Source organism: Salvelinus fontinalis, chromosome 23 (assembly GCF_029448725.1).
Source record: "Salvelinus fontinalis isolate EN_2023a chromosome 23, ASM2944872v1, whole genome shotgun sequence".
In the NCBI taxonomy this organism is placed as follows: Eukaryota; Metazoa; Chordata; class Actinopteri; order Salmoniformes; family Salmonidae; genus Salvelinus; species Salvelinus fontinalis.
The window spans coordinates 48,595,736-48,614,789 of record NC_074687.1 but is presented as its reverse complement, the minus strand read 5'-3'; the positions used below and the strand labels follow the sequence as shown (position 1 = coordinate 48,614,789).

Genomic DNA, 19,054 nt, shown 5'->3' with positions numbered 1-19,054 from the left:
CTGAAAATAGCTGTGCAGCGATGCTCCCCATCCAACCTGAGAGAGCTTGAGAGGATCTGCAGAGAAGAATGGGAGAAAGTCCCCAAATACAGGTTTGCCATGCATGTAGCGTCATACCCAAGAAGACTCGAGGTTGTAATCGCTGTCAAAAGTGCTGCAACAAAGTACTGAGTAAAGCATCTGAGAGCTTATGTAAATATGATATTTAAGTTTTGCATTTACAAAAATGTCGAAACCTGTTTTTTCTTTTTCTTTATGGGGTACTTTTGTGTAGATTGATTAGAGTGGAAAAAACTATTTAATCCATTTTAGAGTAAGGATGTAATGTAACAAAATGTGGAAAATGTCAAGGGGTCTATGGTACTAGTAAGCGAGCAGGAGAATGCTTAGCTAGAGATTGGCTGAAGGCCCTGGTCATATGTCCAATGAGTTGCCAATTGTAGAAGTTGACAACTTCAGTAGAAGATGTGACACTAGCAATGGAAAATTAGCAGCAAGAGGGCATTAGTCCCATTGGCTGGATGTCAAGGGTCACATTTGACCAGGCCAATGAAAATTGATGTCACATAGAATTGAGAAAAATTAAACTGTGCATGATCAGGGATGGTCAACTTCATTCCTATTGCAGGGAGTGTGTGCAGGCCTTTGTTCCAGCCCAGCGCCTAAAACAACTAACCGTGGTCTAGAATGAAGGACATGCACACACTGTGTTCCCTCTTACACACCACAGGATTATACAGTGAGAAAAGCACAGGTTTTCAAAAGTAAGCCTGTTTTTAATATAAGAAAGAACCCAGGTCCGTGTTCTTTTGTCAAATGGCAGAAAACAAATAATTCAGCCAAAATTCATCCTGGTTATTGACGATGGCAATATCATTTATAGGAATGCACGCAGTTTATAATAACGCGTTGCACTTTATTGCGGGTGATCGGTTCAGTACATAACATTGCATTTTGTGTCAGGAAGTAGGCTGTCCGTCTTTTTTGTCTACAAAGGCCTCTTGGTAAAACTTCCGCCATACCTTACCTCATTGTTAACCTTCAGACATAGAAGTTTTTTGCTACTCTCATGTGGAATTATCTTTAAAAAACTCCTTAAAGTTGATGAAGTCGGTCCCTCTTGGGCAATTCAGGGGGATGTCAGAGGGCCTTTTTTTTTACTGAAGAATGTGTTTGTTTGATATGATTGTGTTTTGCTTTATGTGTTTTTATGTTTGCTTTTCATGTGTAATTGATGAGTGTACATTGCCCTCAGAACAGCCTCATTTCATCGGTGCATGGACTCTAGAAACTGTCGAAAAGATTCCACAGGGATGCTGGCCCATGTTGACTCTAATGCTTACCACAGTTGTGTCAATTTCGCTGGATGCCCTTTGGGTGGTGGACCATTCTTGATACACATGGGAAACTGTTGAGCATTAAAAACCGATGGAAAGAGCATCTGTTCTTAATGTTTTGCATACTCAGTGTAGCTATGTATAGTGTCATTGTTGTTTATTGATGTGTTCATGCAGGGTTTATCTGCAAAGAGACCGCAGTCTCAACATGAGAGATGCCTGCTGTCGGAGAGATGTGCTTTGAAATAAATAGACAGTGTTTTTTATGTAAACCTCAACGCACATGGACTGTGTGCATGTACCGTAGACACACCATAGAGATAGATGGAGGACTCAACTTGGATGTAACCTGTACTAGCATGGAAATTGTTATTGAGGGCTTCCACCATTTTAAAGTAAACTGGGTGTGATTCCTATGGGTTGGGACAGAAAGGAAGAGGTGAAGTGAGAGGATTTACTCCAGCCAAAATCTGTCTGCGAGAGAGAAGCCCTTTTTTGTATGGAGGTCTATGAGACAATATGGAATTACACAAGGCTTATTTGATCGAATATAAGTTTAGTAATATTTAGGGCTGTTACAAATGTACTTATATAAGTGCATGCACGTGGCATTCCGGCAACTTCGAGAAAAACAACTTAGTTGTGCCTATTATGCACACACGTATCTGCCTTCTCATTGGCTAGAATGATCTCACTTGCCTTCACTCATTGAGGACATGTATTTCCATTGTTAGAACGTCAGCCAGCCTGCAGAAACATTGGTGGGAAAACAGCTCCTTTCCTGCAATTTTACACATTTTGCCATGGGGCAAAGAGAAAGTATTGCCATTTAAAGCAGATTTCCTGCAAATCTACACATTTTGCCATGGGGCAGAGAGAAAAATGTGCAATTTGATAGCTCATCTCATGCTATACTACACATCTTGCCATGAGGCTGAAAGAAGATTTCGGATTTTTAAAGCTAATTATAGCTCAAATATAGATGTGTGATAATGGCACTGGATTATAAAATGTATTTTTAGCTAAATGAAATTGGCAATGGCATGGTGCATATAGCCATAAAAGTACAGTGACATATGCCTCAATGAAGTCATATTCGTGACATATTGGGCGTGTCGCTTTCAGTTAGTTGTTTTTGGCACCCATCCCATGAGCCTGAATGTCATTCCAGTTTATCTGTAATGTTATATTTCTAGTGATGGGCACTCCGGCTCTTTTCAGTGAGCCGGCTCGTTCGGCTCAGCTCACCAAAAATAGCCGGCTCTTTTGGCTGCCAATCGGCTCTTTAAAAAAATATGTTTCGTATTTTTTCAAGTCAAACAGTTTGCGATAGTGTGTCTATGATTGGTGTTAAAACAATTCTAATTAAATGATTAAATGAAAACATACTCTACCTTAACCACAATGTATTTAAAAATGCCTTGGTTTGTTATGAAAAAGAACGCTATTAAACATTTGCATTTCAAGTATAACTTTTTAATGTATATAAACAAAGTGCATATAATTCTAACCATTCAAAACGAATACAGTCTGAACAGCATAAAAGAATATTGCACCATATCAAAGAAAAATAAATAACAATGTGCAAAACTGCAGCATCCCACTTTAAACATTCAACTGGCCCTCTTTTCTCTCTTCTTTATTGCCATGTTATAACCAGCAGCACACAGCAATGCTGACCATATTTTGCTTTGAGAGATTTACATTCAGAAATGCAAGCTCCCTCACTTACGAGGGGCTGGTTCTTCTCTCAGTAATTATTTGTCCCGTTTTCGAGAAGACCCTCTCAGAGGAAACGGATGTGGCCACTATGCCGAGTCTCCCTGTCATGACTTTGTCTACCCACGGCTTACTAGAGGCCTTATTCTTACACCAGCTCAGCCTGAGCATTTAGGCCTATATTATTTTATTTCCTTTTTCATTCTTTGAATTAGTTCATTATATTTATTTAAATCGTTTGATTATTCATATCTTATTTTTAAAACATTTTTTATAAATAGATTCGGTTCTTCTGATATGCGAGCCGACTCCCAACGTTCACCTACAAGAGCTGGCTCTTAGAGTCGACTCGTTCGCGAACGACCCATCACTATATATTTCATCAAATCTGACTAACCCAGTCCACTGCTTGCTATGAATTCTATTCGATGGTGTTTACATGTTTAGGTAAAAAGACAAATAATGCCCGTTCAGAACACTGACAAGTAATAGAAATTAAGGTTCATGATTGTTCGAGGTCTTCTTTTTCAAATGTAGGCGTTATGGTTTGTAAATGGCTTGAACACCGCCATCTAGTGGCCACAATAACTGAGTGACACAAAATTTGGTTCAGGAGGTGCAGCACTGCAGGTGGCTGGAAAAAACCATCATAAGCTTTACACTTGTTTTAAACTCAAAAGAAGAAGAAAATGGACTACTTTAAAATGGAGAATAGCACTGCCAATGCTGTCACAGACACCATAATATCACAGATACAATGACGAGACCTGTTTCCATCTCTATAATATGCAGACATATCACAGGAGGTTGATGGCACCTTAATTGGGGAAGACGGACATATGGTAATAACTGGAGCGGTAAGGTATCAACAACATAAATCAAATGGTTTCCATATTTTTAACCTTTATTTAACTAGGCAAGTCAGTTAAGAACAAATTCTTATTTTACAATGACGGGCTACCCCGGCCAAACCCTCCCTTAACCCGGACGACACTGGGCCAATTGTGCGCCGTCCTATGGGACTCCTGATCACGGCTGGTTGTGATACAGCCCAGGATCAAACCAGGGTCTGTAGTGACGTCTCTAGTACTGAGATGCAGTGCCTTTGACCACTGCGCCACTCAGGAGCCCTGTTTGATGCCATTCCATTCGCTCCGTTCCAGCAATTATTATGAGCCATCCACCCCTGAGCAGCCTCCACTGACACACACACACACACACACTTGACGGGTATCATTATCAAGACATGCCCCACCCACCGCTCAGAGACAACAACAATGCCAAAATACACTGCACCACCCAGCTTCTTATCTACAGGGCGAGGGCGATAGTGGCTGATTAGGTGTGTGTGTGTGTGTGTGTGTGTGTGTGTGTGTGTGTGTGTGTGTGTGTGTGTGTGTGTGTGTGTGTGTGTGTGTGTGTGTCTCTGGGGTGGGCCCATCCTCACTGTAGACCGAACAGGAGCTTCCTGTCAGGAGCTGTCAATCAAACGGACAACTGGCCTGAGGGCAAGACAGCCTGTAGCATGGCATGAGCAGTGTCGCTTGGGTTGAATGAAGTCCATAAATATGAATTATTTGTGCAATTCATATCTACAGGCTACACAGAGGTTTTTCTTTCATTATTTGTATCTGGCGTTAGTGCATAGCCTAAGCTTTAGGGCCTGATCCACTGAGGCAAAAAGGACAATGTCGGAGTTTAATTCAATAAGAGAAAAGTTGTGAAATGGAGAGTTGAAAATAAATAGAAGGAAGGGCCAGAACAGTATTCTAATGTCTGGAAAAGATTTGGTGAAGTTGTAAAAGAGGACGAGGATGTTATGTGTGATGACTGTGAGGCACTATACAATTTTGACACTCACAAGACAGGGACTTCAAAATGGTACGTCATGGGAACTGTACTGTTCAGATGGGTTAAATGGAATAGTAGCCTAACTGAAATCTGGACACTAACTGTAGTTCTATAACTTTTCACATAGCCTAACATAATACTTACTCCTGCAGAATTAAGCATTTCTTGCAGTAAAATTATATTTTGTTCTGTTCCCGAGTCAAATTTGGTAGGACTGGAGAAATAGGATTTATTTATTTTAGCATCTTGAGAGAATGAATGTGTGTTTAGGGACCGTCTATAAAGGTGCAATCTTTATCAAAATCATGAACGTTGATAGTACGCAAACCACATAAAATATACATCCAAGGCAAACTGGAATCTTATCAAAACCATGTTGGTTCGTTTTAGCAGCTTTTAATTTCACTCTGATGTCATTTGGACATTTTTCATGGAAAATCTTTCCAGTAAATTATTTTGTTGTTGCATGTTCTCCCCGTCTTTACATTTACGTATTAGCAATGTCTGTGTGAGAGAGGCAGAGATTAGGAAAGAGAAAACAAACTCTACCGATGTCAAATAGATTGAGGAATTCATTCCTTTTGATTTATGACATTATAAGTGTTCCTTTAGTCTCTTGGTCACAGATACCTTAAAACAAATGTGGGGTGTGGATCAGAAAACCAGTCAGTATCTGGTGTGACCACCATTTGCCTCATGCAGCGCGACACATCTCCACTGCATAGAGTTGATCAGGCAGGAATGTTGTCCCACTCTGCTTCAATGGCTGTGCGAATTTGCTGGATATTGGCGGGGACTGGAGCAAGCTGTCGTACATGTCGATCCAGGGCACCCCAAACATGCTCAATGGGGGACATGTTGAGTGAGTATGCAGGCCATGGAAGAACTGGGACACTTTCAGCTTCCAGGAATTGTGTACAGATCCTTGCGACATGGGGCCATTCATTATCATGCTGAAAAATGAGGTGAAGGCGGCGGATGAATGGCACGACAATGGGCCTCAGGATCTCATCGCGGTATCTCTGTGCATTCAAATTGCCATTGATAAAATGTAATTGTGTGGGGCCTCCCGGGTGGCGCAGTGGTCTAGGGCACTGCATCGCAGTGCTAACTGCGCCACCAGAGTCTCTGGGTTCGCGCCCAGGCTCTGTCGCAGCCGGCCGCGACCGGGAGGTCCGTGGGGCGACGCACAATTGGCATAGCGTCGTCCGGGGTAGGGAGGGTTTGGCCGGTAGGGATATCCTTGTCTCATCGCGCTCCAGTGACTCCTGTGGCGGGCCGGGCGCAGTGCGCGCCAGCCAAGGGGGCCAGGTACACGGTGTTTCCTCCGACACATTGGTGCGGCTGGCTTCCGGGTTGGAGGCGCGCTGTGTTAAGAAGCAGTACGGCTGGTTGGGTTGTGCTTCGGAGGACGCATGGCTTTCGACCTTCGTCTCTCCCGAGCCCGTACGGGAGTTGTAGCGATGAGACAAGGTAGTAATTACTAGCGATTGGATACCACGAAAATTGGGGAGAAAATGGGATAAAAAAAAAAAAAAAAAAAAAATGTAATTGTGTTCATTGTCCGTAGCTTATGTCTGCCGATACCATAACCTCACCACCACATTGGGGAACTCTGTTCACAATGTTAACGTCAGAAAATCGCACACTCACATGACACCAAACACGCTATCTACCATCTGCCAGGTACAGTTAAAACTGAAATTTATCTGTGAAGAGAACACTTTTCCAGCGTGCCAGTGGCCATCGAAGGTGAGCATTTACCCACTGAAGTTGGTTATAATGCCAAACGGCAGTCAGGCCAAGACCCTGGTGAGGAAGACAAGCATGCAGATAAGCATCCCTGAGACGGTTTCTGACAGTTTGTGTAGAAATGTTTTTAATTAAATTTAAATTAAATTCTTGCCTCTGGTGGACATTCCTGCAGTCAGCATTCCATTTGCACGCTCCCTCAACTTGAGACATCTGTGGCATTGTGTTGTGTGACAAAACTGTACATTTTAGAGTGGCCTTTTATTGGCCCCAGCACAACATGCACCTGGGTAATGATCATGCTGTTTAATCAGGTTCTTGATATGCCACACCTGTCAGGTGGATGGATTATCTTGGAAAATGAGAAATGCTCAATAACAGGGATGTAAACAACTTTGTGCATAGAATTTGAGAGAAATACGTTTTTCGGGTTACTAACTGGGTTATTAACAACTGCGGGCAGGTGCTGGTGAACAAACAACTGACCCGCGCATAGCTACCACACACACACACACACACACACACACACACACACACACACACACACACACACACACACACACACACACACACACACACACACACACACACACACACACACACACACACGGACACACACGGACATAAGCACGGAAATGTACACAGACACAGACACTTTGCATGTACACAGACACACACACACAAACACACACACACAGTGTCTACCCTACAGGATGTACTGGGTATTTTCAGAATCTATTGTGGTCTGCAGACAGGGTGGAGGGCAAGAGGGCGACAGCTTTGATTGCTGTTAGATGCAGTATTCAGACTCTGATAAACATTTATCACATTTTCTATGAGTGAAGTGATGTGGCATTCAGCTAGCTTTCATTTAAATGAATTTCAATGAATGGAATTTAATGTATTGAATATGAGTATGAATGAAATTCAAATAAAGTACAGTGGAGTCTGAAATGATTGACACCCTTGATAAAGATGAGCAAAAATGACTGTATAAAAATATATAATTCAAATACTGTGGTGTATTGTATGCTTAAAAAGATGGGCCATTTATATTATTTTACAGATTTTGTTTAACAAGTAATATTTTTTTTTCTTAAAAAGGTATGGGACAAAATTATTGACACCCTTAAAGATTCTTATAAATAAAGTAGTCAAAAGTTTAGTATTTGGTCTCACATTCCTATAACATAATAACTACATCAAGTTTGTGACTCTATAAACTTGTTGGATGCATTTGCAGTTTATTTTGGTTGTGTTTCAGATTTTTTTGTAACCAAAGTCAATTAATGGTAAATAATCCAATCAATTCAGATTGTATTTGTCACGTGCGTCGTATACAACAGGTGTTACAGTTAAATTCTTACTTACAAGCCCTTAACCAGCAATGCAGTCTCAAAAAATGACCTAAAAAAATAAGAGATAAAAGTAACAAATAATTAAAGAGCAGCAGTAAAATAACAATAGCGAGGCTATATACAGGGGTGTACCGGTACAGAGTTATATACATGTAGGTAGACTTATTAAATTGACTATGCATAGATGATAACAGAGAGTAGCAGCAGCGTAGAAGAGGGGGTGGGGGGGCAATGCAAATAGTCTGGGTAGCAATTTGATTAGATATTCAGGGGTCTTATGGCTTGGGGGTAGAAGTTGTTTAGAAGCCTCTTGGATCTAGACTTGGCGTTCCGGTACCGCTTGCCGTGCGGTAGCAGAGAGAACAGTCTATGACTAGAGTGGCTGGAGTCTTGACAATTTCTAGGGTCTTCCTCTGACACCGCCTGGTATAGAGGTCCTGGATGGCAGGAAGCTTGGCCCCGGTGATGTACTGGGCCATACACACTACCCTCTGTAGTGCCTTGCGGTCGGAGGCCGAGCAGTTGCCATACCATGCAGTGATGCAACCCGTCAGGATGCCCCTGATGGTGCAGCTGTAAAACCTTTTGAGGATCTGAGGACCCATGCCAAATCTTTTCATTCTCCTGAGGGGAAATCGATTTTGTCGTGCCCTCTTCATGACTGTGTCACGCCCTGACCTTAGAGATCCTTTTAATTCCCTATTTGGTAGGTCAGGGTGTGACCAGGGTGGGAAATCTATGTTTATATTTCTTGGTTGGCCGTGTATGGTTCCCAATCAGAGGTAGCTGTCTGTCGTTGTCTCTGATTGGTGATCATACTTAGGCAGCCCTTTTTCCCACCTTCAGTTGTGGGATCTTGTTTGTTTTGTGTTGCAGGTGTTGCACTCCTAGTTTTACGTTCGTTGAGTTGTTAATTGTTTTTGGTGGAACATTTATATTAAAGAATATGTACGCCTACCCCGCTGCACCTTGGTCTTCATTTAACAACGGACGTAACAGACTGTCTTGGTGTGCTTGGACCATGTTAGCTCAACCTGCTCCACTACAGCCCCGTCGATGAGAATGGCGGCGTTCTCTGCCCTCCTTTTTCTGTAGTCCACAATCATCTCTTTTGTCTTAATCACGTTGAGGGAGAGGTAGTTACCCTGGCACCACACGGTCAGGTCTCTGACCTCCTCCCTATAGGCTGTCTCATTGTTGTTGGTGATCAGGCCTACCACTGTTGCGTCGTCAGCAAACTTAACGATGGTGTTGGAGTCGTGCCTGGCTGTGCAGTCATAAGTGAACAGGGAGTACAGGAGGGGACTGAGCAGGCACATTTTAGGGGCCCCTGTGTTGAGGATCAATGTGGCGGATGTGTTGTTACCTACCCTTACCACCTGCGGTGGCCCGTCCAGATTCCAGTTGCAGAGGGAGGTGTTTAGTCCCATGGTCCTTAGCTTATTGATGAGCTTTGAGGGCACTATGGTGTTGAACTCTGAGCTGTAGTCAATGAATAGCATTCTCACATAGGTGTTCCTTTTGTCCAGGTGTGAAAGGGCATGTGTCATTTCGGAGTCACTTTTATTGTAAATAAGAATAAAATATGTTTCTAAATACTTTTACATTATTGTGGACGCTACCATGATTACGGATAATCCTGAATGAATCGTGAATAATGATGAGTGAGAAAGTTACAGAGAGATCATAGCCCAAAGACATTCTAACCTCTCACCAGAATCCGTAACAGGGGATCTTTGATCACTTTTACCCCTACCTTTTCAAGAAAAAAAACATATTACTTGTTAAAACACAATCTATTTCTCTGAGCAATTGTATTATAAAATAATATAATTTCCCAATTTCTTTGAGCATATAATATAGATCATTATTTTACAGTCATTATTGCTCGTCTTTATCAAGGGTGTCAATCATTTCAACCCCACGTTATGTCATATCAATAAGACTAGGACTGAGACATCGGTGGTTTGAGGAACTTGGGGAAAAAAGGGCTACAGCTGATGAGAGGCGCCAGTGTTCTGTGAAGCCATATTATTTGAATAATACCAAAATAGCAACATCTTTTTTTTCTCCCCCCCAGTAACTGGAAACCATGTGCAGTAAGAACACATTCTAATAGAGAAAACAAAGAGATTCTGTCTGATATTTTGGACTGTTATTAGATACTGTACATACTGTAGAATCATATGATATTTAGCATGATTTATTTTTATTTTTAAGGAGTGGTTGTTGTTACACAAAAATTGTATCATGAAGCTTTTTGGCTTGTGTGGTGCATTGGCTTGTCTGTATGGTACAGTATATCATGTAATATGGGACTTCTGTCTTTGTCTTCTGTGTTTGTGTCTAACGGCAGCACACATAAACCTTATCATATGTCTATTTCATGTAACCTTACAACAGTATCACATGTTACAGTATAGAATATAGAATATGGGACTAACGCTTCTCTGTCTGTCTCCATGGCAGCATACACAGACCACAACAGCTTGTCGCCGCGGCACATCAAGAGTGACAGTGACGATGATGACCTGCCCAATGTCACCCTGGACAGTGTCATCGAGACCGGATCTACCGCGCTGTCTATAGCACGCGCCGTACAGGAGTAAGTACTAGTGTGTGTGTGTCTGTGTGATCTACCACTCTGTCTTTAACAGATGCCGTACAGAAAAAAGTACCAGCGTGTGTGTTGTGTGTTCTCTGTGTGTGCGTGTTTGTTTTGTGTGTTCTGTGTGTGTGCGTTTGTGTGTGTGTGTGTTTAAGTATTATGTATCCTTGTGTATAGCCTTATACCACCCTATTCACGTTTCTAGTCCATCTGCATATAATAAGATGAGTCAGGGCTTCCCCATCCATCCTAGCCCAGTCATATAATCAGAATCAGGGTTTCAGTATGCTCTCATCACCGCTAAACCTAGAAACCTCCAGACCCAGTACTCATACTTTAACCTCCAGACTCAGCATATCCCACACACACACACAGACGCACATCCTACACACACACACACACACACACACACACACACACACACACACACACACACACACACACACACACACACACACACACACACACACACACACACACACACACACACACACACACACACACACACACACACACACACACACACACACACACACACACACACAAACAAACGTTCCCTCACTTTGAATGCATCCCAAAAAAGAGTATGTGAGCGGAGCGGAGTGGAGCTGGAGCGGAGCGAGGAGCAGAGTGTGCCTAATTTGAACGGAGCAAGGAGCGACCTTCCCAAAGGCTGGATTGTCGGCCTTCTCCCTCACTCCAATTTCGCTCCATTAGCGCTCACTTCATGAGCTCAGGGCATGCCCAGCCCAGCACGCATTTGTAGCCAAGAAACTAGTTGGGTAGATAGCTCAGTGTGTTATTGTAGCAAAGTATTTATAAACAAAAAATATGATCTCTTAAAAGTTTCATTCATTTTTGTTCTATTTTCATTTAGTCCATATTTGATTTTGGCCTAAATGACAATAGGCCTGGCTTAGTCCCACTTTCAAGGAGCTTTTGTTTAGCATCCCCAGTGGCTCTGCAAGCGTGGAGAGGATGGCCTGCTCTCCAGGCACCATAGCATGAGCCTGAAGCAACAGACTGGTCAAACTTGTGTTTCTAAAAATGAATTCAAAGGCACTGTAGACTGAGCCTAATGAGGCATTTTTCATTTAATTTGGTATTTAATTCTAAGTAAGTCACAGCCAAAATGTTGTTTAAATGCTGAGAGCTTTATGTCCCTACCAGTCTATTTTGACACATCAACCAGGATCAAGGGGGGGGGGGGGGGTTACCTCTCCTAGGCAATCAGCAATTAGTACAGGGAGGTGTGCTGTCCACCTCTGCTAGGCAATTAGCAATTATTGTTAGTTCTTCAGCCTCCCCTGGATTCTGAGCAGCAGCTATAAGCGGCAGTCATGTCAGTAGCGGTTTTGTCGCAAGATTAAGACTGTCGCTGAAACAAAGTCCATCACAATTGCGGTGTCTCCTAACCAGCCTCGGGCCCCCAGTTGGTCCAAAGATTATCTTAAGAGCGGGTGAGGTGGCGATGACAGGACTGGCTTCCTCTCTCACAACAAAACATACCTGCAGATGAGAAACAGATGGATAGAGAGAGAGCATGATTAAGGCCTGTTTTTTTTTTATTATATCATGGTCAGTCATCCAAATCATCAGGAGGTGAAATGCAAAACTGACCTTGGATCGTTAACTCTGGGACTACTACATCTCTGTCTGTATTTTAATGTAAAGCATATCTTTAATTAATACTTTGTGTTGACCCAACCAAGTGACCTCTCACCTGTGATCATGCTGTGCCCTCTGTGTCAGCCAGTTCAGATGCGGGAGGGGTTCACCAAAATGGCTGATATAACCTAGAGGATTTAGGGATAAGGGGTAGAGGGATGAAGTGAAGAAGAGAGACTGTTAGTGTGTGTGTGTGTGTGTGGTCTCACCTGGTATCAAGTGGCTACAGAGTACTTTAACAGACACATGAGGACAAACAATAGAAGATACTGTATGTGACGCAGACACCTATCGGAGTATACCTGAAACATTAAAATAAAGAGGGCTATATGTCTCACCACTTGGTTATTGCAAGGCTAACCCCCAGAGAAATAATGACTTTGCAGCAACAGATAGCAACAGATAGAAACAGATAGTCCAGTGAAAATGGCTGTGTTTATGTGGTGTAAATTTGACAATTAGCAGCTGACATTTTAATTAATGCATGTGAGACAGATTCCATGTACAACAAGACAGGCAGAGAGGAAGAGAGAAAAATAACACAGAACAGTTTAACCTCTCTTGGGCACGTGAGACGGTAGCGTCCCACCTCTTCAACAGCCAGTGAAACTGCTGGTTGCCAAATTCAAATACAGAAATACTCATTATAAAATTCATAAAACAAAATATATTTTACATAGGTTTAAAGATTAACTTCTTGTGAATCCAACCACGGTGTCAGATTTAAAAAATGCTTTACGGCGAAAGCATACCTTACAATTATTTGAGAACATAGCCCACTAGACAAATCATTACAAACAGTAGCCAGCCAAGTAGAACAGTTACACATGTCAGAAATAGAGATAAAATTAATCCCTTACCTTTGATGATCTTCATATGGTTGCACTCAGCAGACATTAATTTACTCAATGAATGTTCCTTTTGTTCGATAAAGTCTCTTTATATCCAAGAACCTCCGTTTTGTTCGCGTGTTTTCTTCAGTAATCCACAGGCTCAAACGCAGTCAAAACAGGAAGACAAAAAATCCAAATTTTATGCGTCAATTTCATAGAAACATGTCAAACGATGTTTATATTCAAACCTCAGGTTGTTTTTATCCTAAATAATCGATAATATTTCAACCGGACAATAACGTCGTCAATTTAAAAGGTAACAAGGTAACAAGAAACACACTCTCTCGGTCTGGCGCATGAAAAAGCTCAGTGACACTTTAGGGTCCACTCATTCTGGCTGCTCTTACTTCTTCATTTTTCAGAATACAAGCCTGAAACAATTTCTAAAGACTGTTGACATCTAGTGGAAGGCATAGAAACTACAATTTGAGTCCTAAGTCAATGGATACTGTAATGGCATTGAATAAATAAAAAAACTCCTGAATGGATTTTTCTCCGGTTTTTGCCTGCCAAATCAGTTCTGTTATACTCACAGACACTATTTTAACAGTTTTGGAAACTTTAGAGTCTTTCCCATCCAAATTTACCAGTTACATGCATATCATATCTTCTGGGCCCGAGAAGCAGGCAGTTTAATTTGGGCATGCATTTCATCCAAAATTCCGAATAATGCCCCCTACCCTAGTGAAGTTAATTACCTCTGGTTATGGACACTTTTGCCAGCAATAAAGCTTCCACAGCCTGTTCCACGCCCTGATCATCTGGCAATATCTACATTTTCAACCCATTGATCAGCTCACTCTCTGAAAGTAAAGAAAATAGCTTATTTTTTGTAGGTATGAAAACAATTACTGAGATATGACCGTTCAATCTAAAGCATCAGATGTCATTTTCAGGATACGTCAATACAGCACAGAAAGCTTAACACCAGACTGGTAATGTGGTTGTTCATTAGGTGATGGGAAATACACAATGATAACTGCACCATCTACACACTGCAAAGACTCCCTAACTCTTCGTGACAGACATATTGTGTTCTTTTTAACCGTTACACTGTCATGAAAAATTATTATATATCGACTATGAACAAATATGACTTGGCCTGCTTATGAGTTGCCATGAAAGAAAGTAAGATTCATTCAACTGAAAATGGCGAGAACGCTAAATGCTTTTGGTTAGCTTTAGAATAATAATTGCATGATTTATCATTCTGCGGTATGTATGTAATATAGTAGAATGTTATGAACTGAGACTGAATCGTAGGAGCTAACTACTAGCTATGCAAAAGTTGGACGGAAGTGTTATGCTGATGAAGGAGGACCCAAAAGCGACGTAATAGAAACAGAGTCTTTATTCCAGTTTTAAACAAACAATGATTCTCCTGGATATTATCAAAGGTAAATCCAAAACAGGAAACTGAAAACCTCTCGTCAGTAGAGAGGAACGACTGGAGACGCGACCACAGACTGCAGGTCGCTTCAGGAAGGCACAGACCGTAGCTGACATAGACACCTGCTCACACGCAGCATCTGACAAAGGCAAAAACACGACAGGGCGGAACAAGGACACAGAGCAGCAAACCTCAAACAAGAATCCGACAAAGACAGAAGCGGAAAACAGAGGGAGAAATAGGGACTCTAATCAGAGGGCAAAATAGGGGACAGGTGTGAAAGAGTAAATGAGGTCGTTAGGAGAATGAGAAACAGCTGGGAGCAGGAACGGAACGATAGAGAGCGGGAGAGGGAGAGAGGGAGGAGGAGAGAGAGGGATAGAAAGAGGGACAGAACCTAATAAGACCAGCAGAGGGAAGCACAGGGACAAGACAAGAAGATCAAAGACAAAACATGACAGGAAGAACGTCCAGTGATGCTTCCCTGCGATGCTGCTTACATCATCACACAGTCCTTCTTCGTAGCTGTCCGCTATGACTTCCTCTGTGTTGGAAAAAATTTGCTTTCAGAACAATTCTTATTGATTAAAATAAAAAAAGTTTTGCTCTCGACAAAAAACACAAATGTACCTCCATAGCGTTTAACAATTTGCCTCTGAATAACCACACCTTCATAGAAACGTGCTACTGTATGCAGAATTCTTGACGCACAACCGAAGATGCTGCCATATCCTGCCAGCACGCCCACAAGCGAGCCACTCAGGCGCAGAATGATGACACGTGGAAGAGGGAAAGGAATGAGATGGGTACAACAACAATTTGTTGCAAGTTGGGGAGGGGGACTAATAGCTGAACAATAGACTATTCAACCTTTACTAAAGAATAGTCTAATAGCCGAGCTAGGTGTGAAAACCCCCCTCTCCTATCACAGACCAGATTTACCCTAACGACCAAGGGGTAGCTTGCTACTCAATGTAATAAAGTAATGACTTTTCAAATAAGTTACCTTTTACATTCTGTTGGCTGACAATTTGTTAGCTCCGCTGTCCTTACGAACCACATAGCATATCATTACAGCAGTATGTACCGGAATGTTAGTTAGCTACCTAACGTTAGTAGTTATACATCAATCTTGCCAGTATATTAACAATAGGCTCTCTAACTACCCAACGTTTAGTGACATGGTTATTCCCGTCATTCTTAGCTTAGCTAACTGGTATAGTCGTTGTGCGTTCTCAATGGACATTCTCAATGGGTGCTTTCGTAAATTTGCTCTGTCTATCTATAGGCTGGACAATAGTACAAGTCAAAATTCACCCAAGGCTGAAAAACGACTTAAGAACGTTGGCTAAGCTGGAACACTAGTGCGAGCCCATAGCAAATTAATGGAATCGAACATTCGCAGAGCCTGTTTTGACTGGAGTGATGCTTTGAATTCCCACTAGCCTACATGGCAACAAAAAAATTCTACCTTTTTATTTTACCACTACAATCTGTTCGTCGGACGAAACTGGGAAAAAAAAACACTTGGTAGAAAGTAAACATCCGCACCTCGATGGTGTCAACTGTGAACTTAAATTCTCTGGTAATGCCAATACTGAATACTATCACATGCTTCTCAAAGATGCCCTCTGGTGGTCAATCTAGCAATAACTTGCAGTAACAGAAAAAATGGTTGAGAAATAAATGACGTGCCACAGAATGCTGCAGCAGCACGCAAGGTGTGCCGCAGTATGACGCAACTTTTAAAGGAGGAACCACTTTACTCCCTCCTTAAATAAAGGTCAAACAGTTTGGAGTTTTTATACTAAGCATTTAGAAAAATCACCACTTACTTGTGAAAAGAGCATCAAAGCAGTTACAAAACGGTAATGCCAGTGGATGTTCGAGTAGTTGTAGATGTGACCAACTGGGTTAAACCCGGGTCGTATTTGAGACTCTATTACTCTAAGGCAATATTACTCATCACTAGTGATGAGCATTGATATGGAAAATCTGGTTAAAAATGTTCTAATTGATATCGGTTTGAGAGTATAACATTGCAACTGAATGAATAACATTGCAAAAGTTCCGACAGCTGCTTGCTGATTGCCCATTGGGCCAGTTTGAATACAATGGAAAGCCCATTGTTGGCACATCAGCAGGCAGTTAAGTATGATCTGTTTAGAGTCTGTACGAGGGTTTTGTGCCTTCAAGAAAAATCATGTATGGTATTTTATATAAACCGATTTCACGACATACCTTGTGTAACAGTATAACTTTAGTACGTCCCCTCGCCCCGACCCGGGCGCGAACCAGGGACCCGCTGCACACATCAACAACGGTCGCCCATGAAGCATCGTTACCCGTCGCTCCACAAAGGCCACGGCCCTTGCAGAGCAAGGGGCAACACTACTTCTAGGTTTCAGAGCAAGTGACGTAACTGATTGAAATTCTAGTAGCGCGTACCCGCTAACTAGCTAGCCATTTCACATCCGTTACACTCACCCCCCTTTCAACCTCCTCCTTTTCCGCAGCAACCAGTGATCCGGGTCACGGCACCAATGTAGCAGTATAACTTAAGTACGTCCCCTCGCCCCGACCCGGGCGTGAACCAGGGACCCTCTGCACACACCAACAACGGTCGCCCACGAAGCATCGTTACCCGTCGCTCCACAAAGGCCGCGGCCCTTGCAGAGCAAGGGGCAACACTACTTCTAGGTTTCAGAGCAAGTGACGTAACTGATTGAAATGCTAGTAGCGCGTACCCGCTAACTAGCTAGCCATTTCACATCCGTTACACTTGCTCATATCAACATCAAACGACATCGGCATCATATTGAATTATCGATACCGGTGCCACTACTCGTCACACAAGCAAGGCTTACTTCTATTACAAAAGCACATCCTTTACTACATTTGCATTTCTACTGACTAAATACAGTATGAAGACATTTATAGCATTACTACTACTCTACCCCTACACGTATCATAGTATTATAAACGTATTTGTGGAAGTAGTAATAATAATAGATGAAGCAATAATATCTCCTGAGGGCCGTGGCAGAGCGGCAGCCTTGCACCCGGTGTAACCCTGCCACCACTGCCTGTGTGAAAGACTCCGTGTTCGTCTTTCCCACACCAACACACTGACAGAGAGGAAACTTTTACAACTGAGATCTGTTTCAACTCTCTGCTCTCCTGATTTTCTTCCTTTGTTTCTTCTTTTCCCTTCGCCCTAATCTGTCCGTATGTACGCGTGTGGGGGTTGTGGGTGAGGGGAGGGGGATGTGGGTGTGTTTGTGCATTCCTGTGTGTGTGTCACCTGTAACAGGGGCTTTCTGCGGAACACTCTCTGTGCAGGACAGAGGCTGTGCATTCGTCTGGTTCTGAATCTCTCAGAGGAAACGGGACCATAACAACAAGATACAGAAAACAAACAGCAAGTCCTCATGTGGAATGGAGGCATAGGAAGCGTAGAGACGCACACACACGCACACACACACACACACACACACACACACACACACACACACACACACACACACACACACACACACACACACACACACACACACACACACACACACACACACACACACACACACACAAAATGTAGTGAGGACTTCCAAAAGCCCAAGGGGCATCTCTGTGCCTGCGTACGGACACACACACACACACACCGTCTCCCCGCGCACACACTTCCCCGCTCTCCCTTCACCTGCTCTGCGGCCTCAGGCCCTCAGGGACCGGTCAGAAATCACTAGAGCATTGCAACCTCTCCCTCCCTTCCATCCTCTCTCCCCTTCTCCCTTATATTCCACCTCCTTCTTTCCCTCTGTCCATCTCTCTCTCATTCTCTCTTTCCAACAATAGCCCATCCACCATTTCCCCAAGGAAACACATGAATATAGAGGAGGCTGGCCAAGAAGCCCATTACTTAACCATGCTCGCTCTCCATTTCACCCCCCCACTCTTCCTTTTTCCCTCCCTCTAGTCCTCTTTATTTATCTCTCTTAATTTCTCTCTCTCTCATGTATTTATGTTGAAACACAGCCCTCTGCTCAACTGCAGGCTCTCCCCTCTCACTGACACTCTCTCTCCCCCATCTTTCACCTCTACTGTTGGTACTCACACACTGAACGGTATGGCTCGAACAAGCCATATAATGCTTCATACATCTATACTGTATACAGAATAGGCCACCAGATTACAGCCTGTATAGTAAATCCACTATCAACAATAATAATCCACTTTTTTCAACGAGCCATTTCCCATTAAAATACCTTAAGGCGAGTGGAAAATATTTGATGGCATCTCAGATTGTTCCAGCAATTCTCACATAGGAACTTCACTGGGAGGAAGGATGTTTAACATCTTTTTTTGTATCACAAAGCATTTTTTTTGAAAATCCCAATGAAATTGGCAAATTTGCCAGGTCAGATGACCAGGGATGTTCTCTTGATAAGTGTGTGAATTGGACCATTTTCCTGTTAAAA

At 42.6% G+C, this 19,054-nt stretch overlaps 1 protein-coding gene across 1 annotated transcript in view; it reads left to right on the top strand.

Moving 5' to 3' along the window:
- LOC129821425 (Krueppel-like factor 12) overlaps window positions 1-19,054 on the top strand; it is a 150,240-nt gene that overhangs the window by 94,756 nt on the left and 36,430 nt on the right. The window contains exon 4 of the mRNA XM_055879065.1: window positions 10,487-10,622. Coding sequence (XP_055735040.1) covers window positions 10,487-10,622 — 136 coding nt within the window. The remainder of the gene's footprint in view (window positions 1-10,486; window positions 10,623-19,054) is intronic.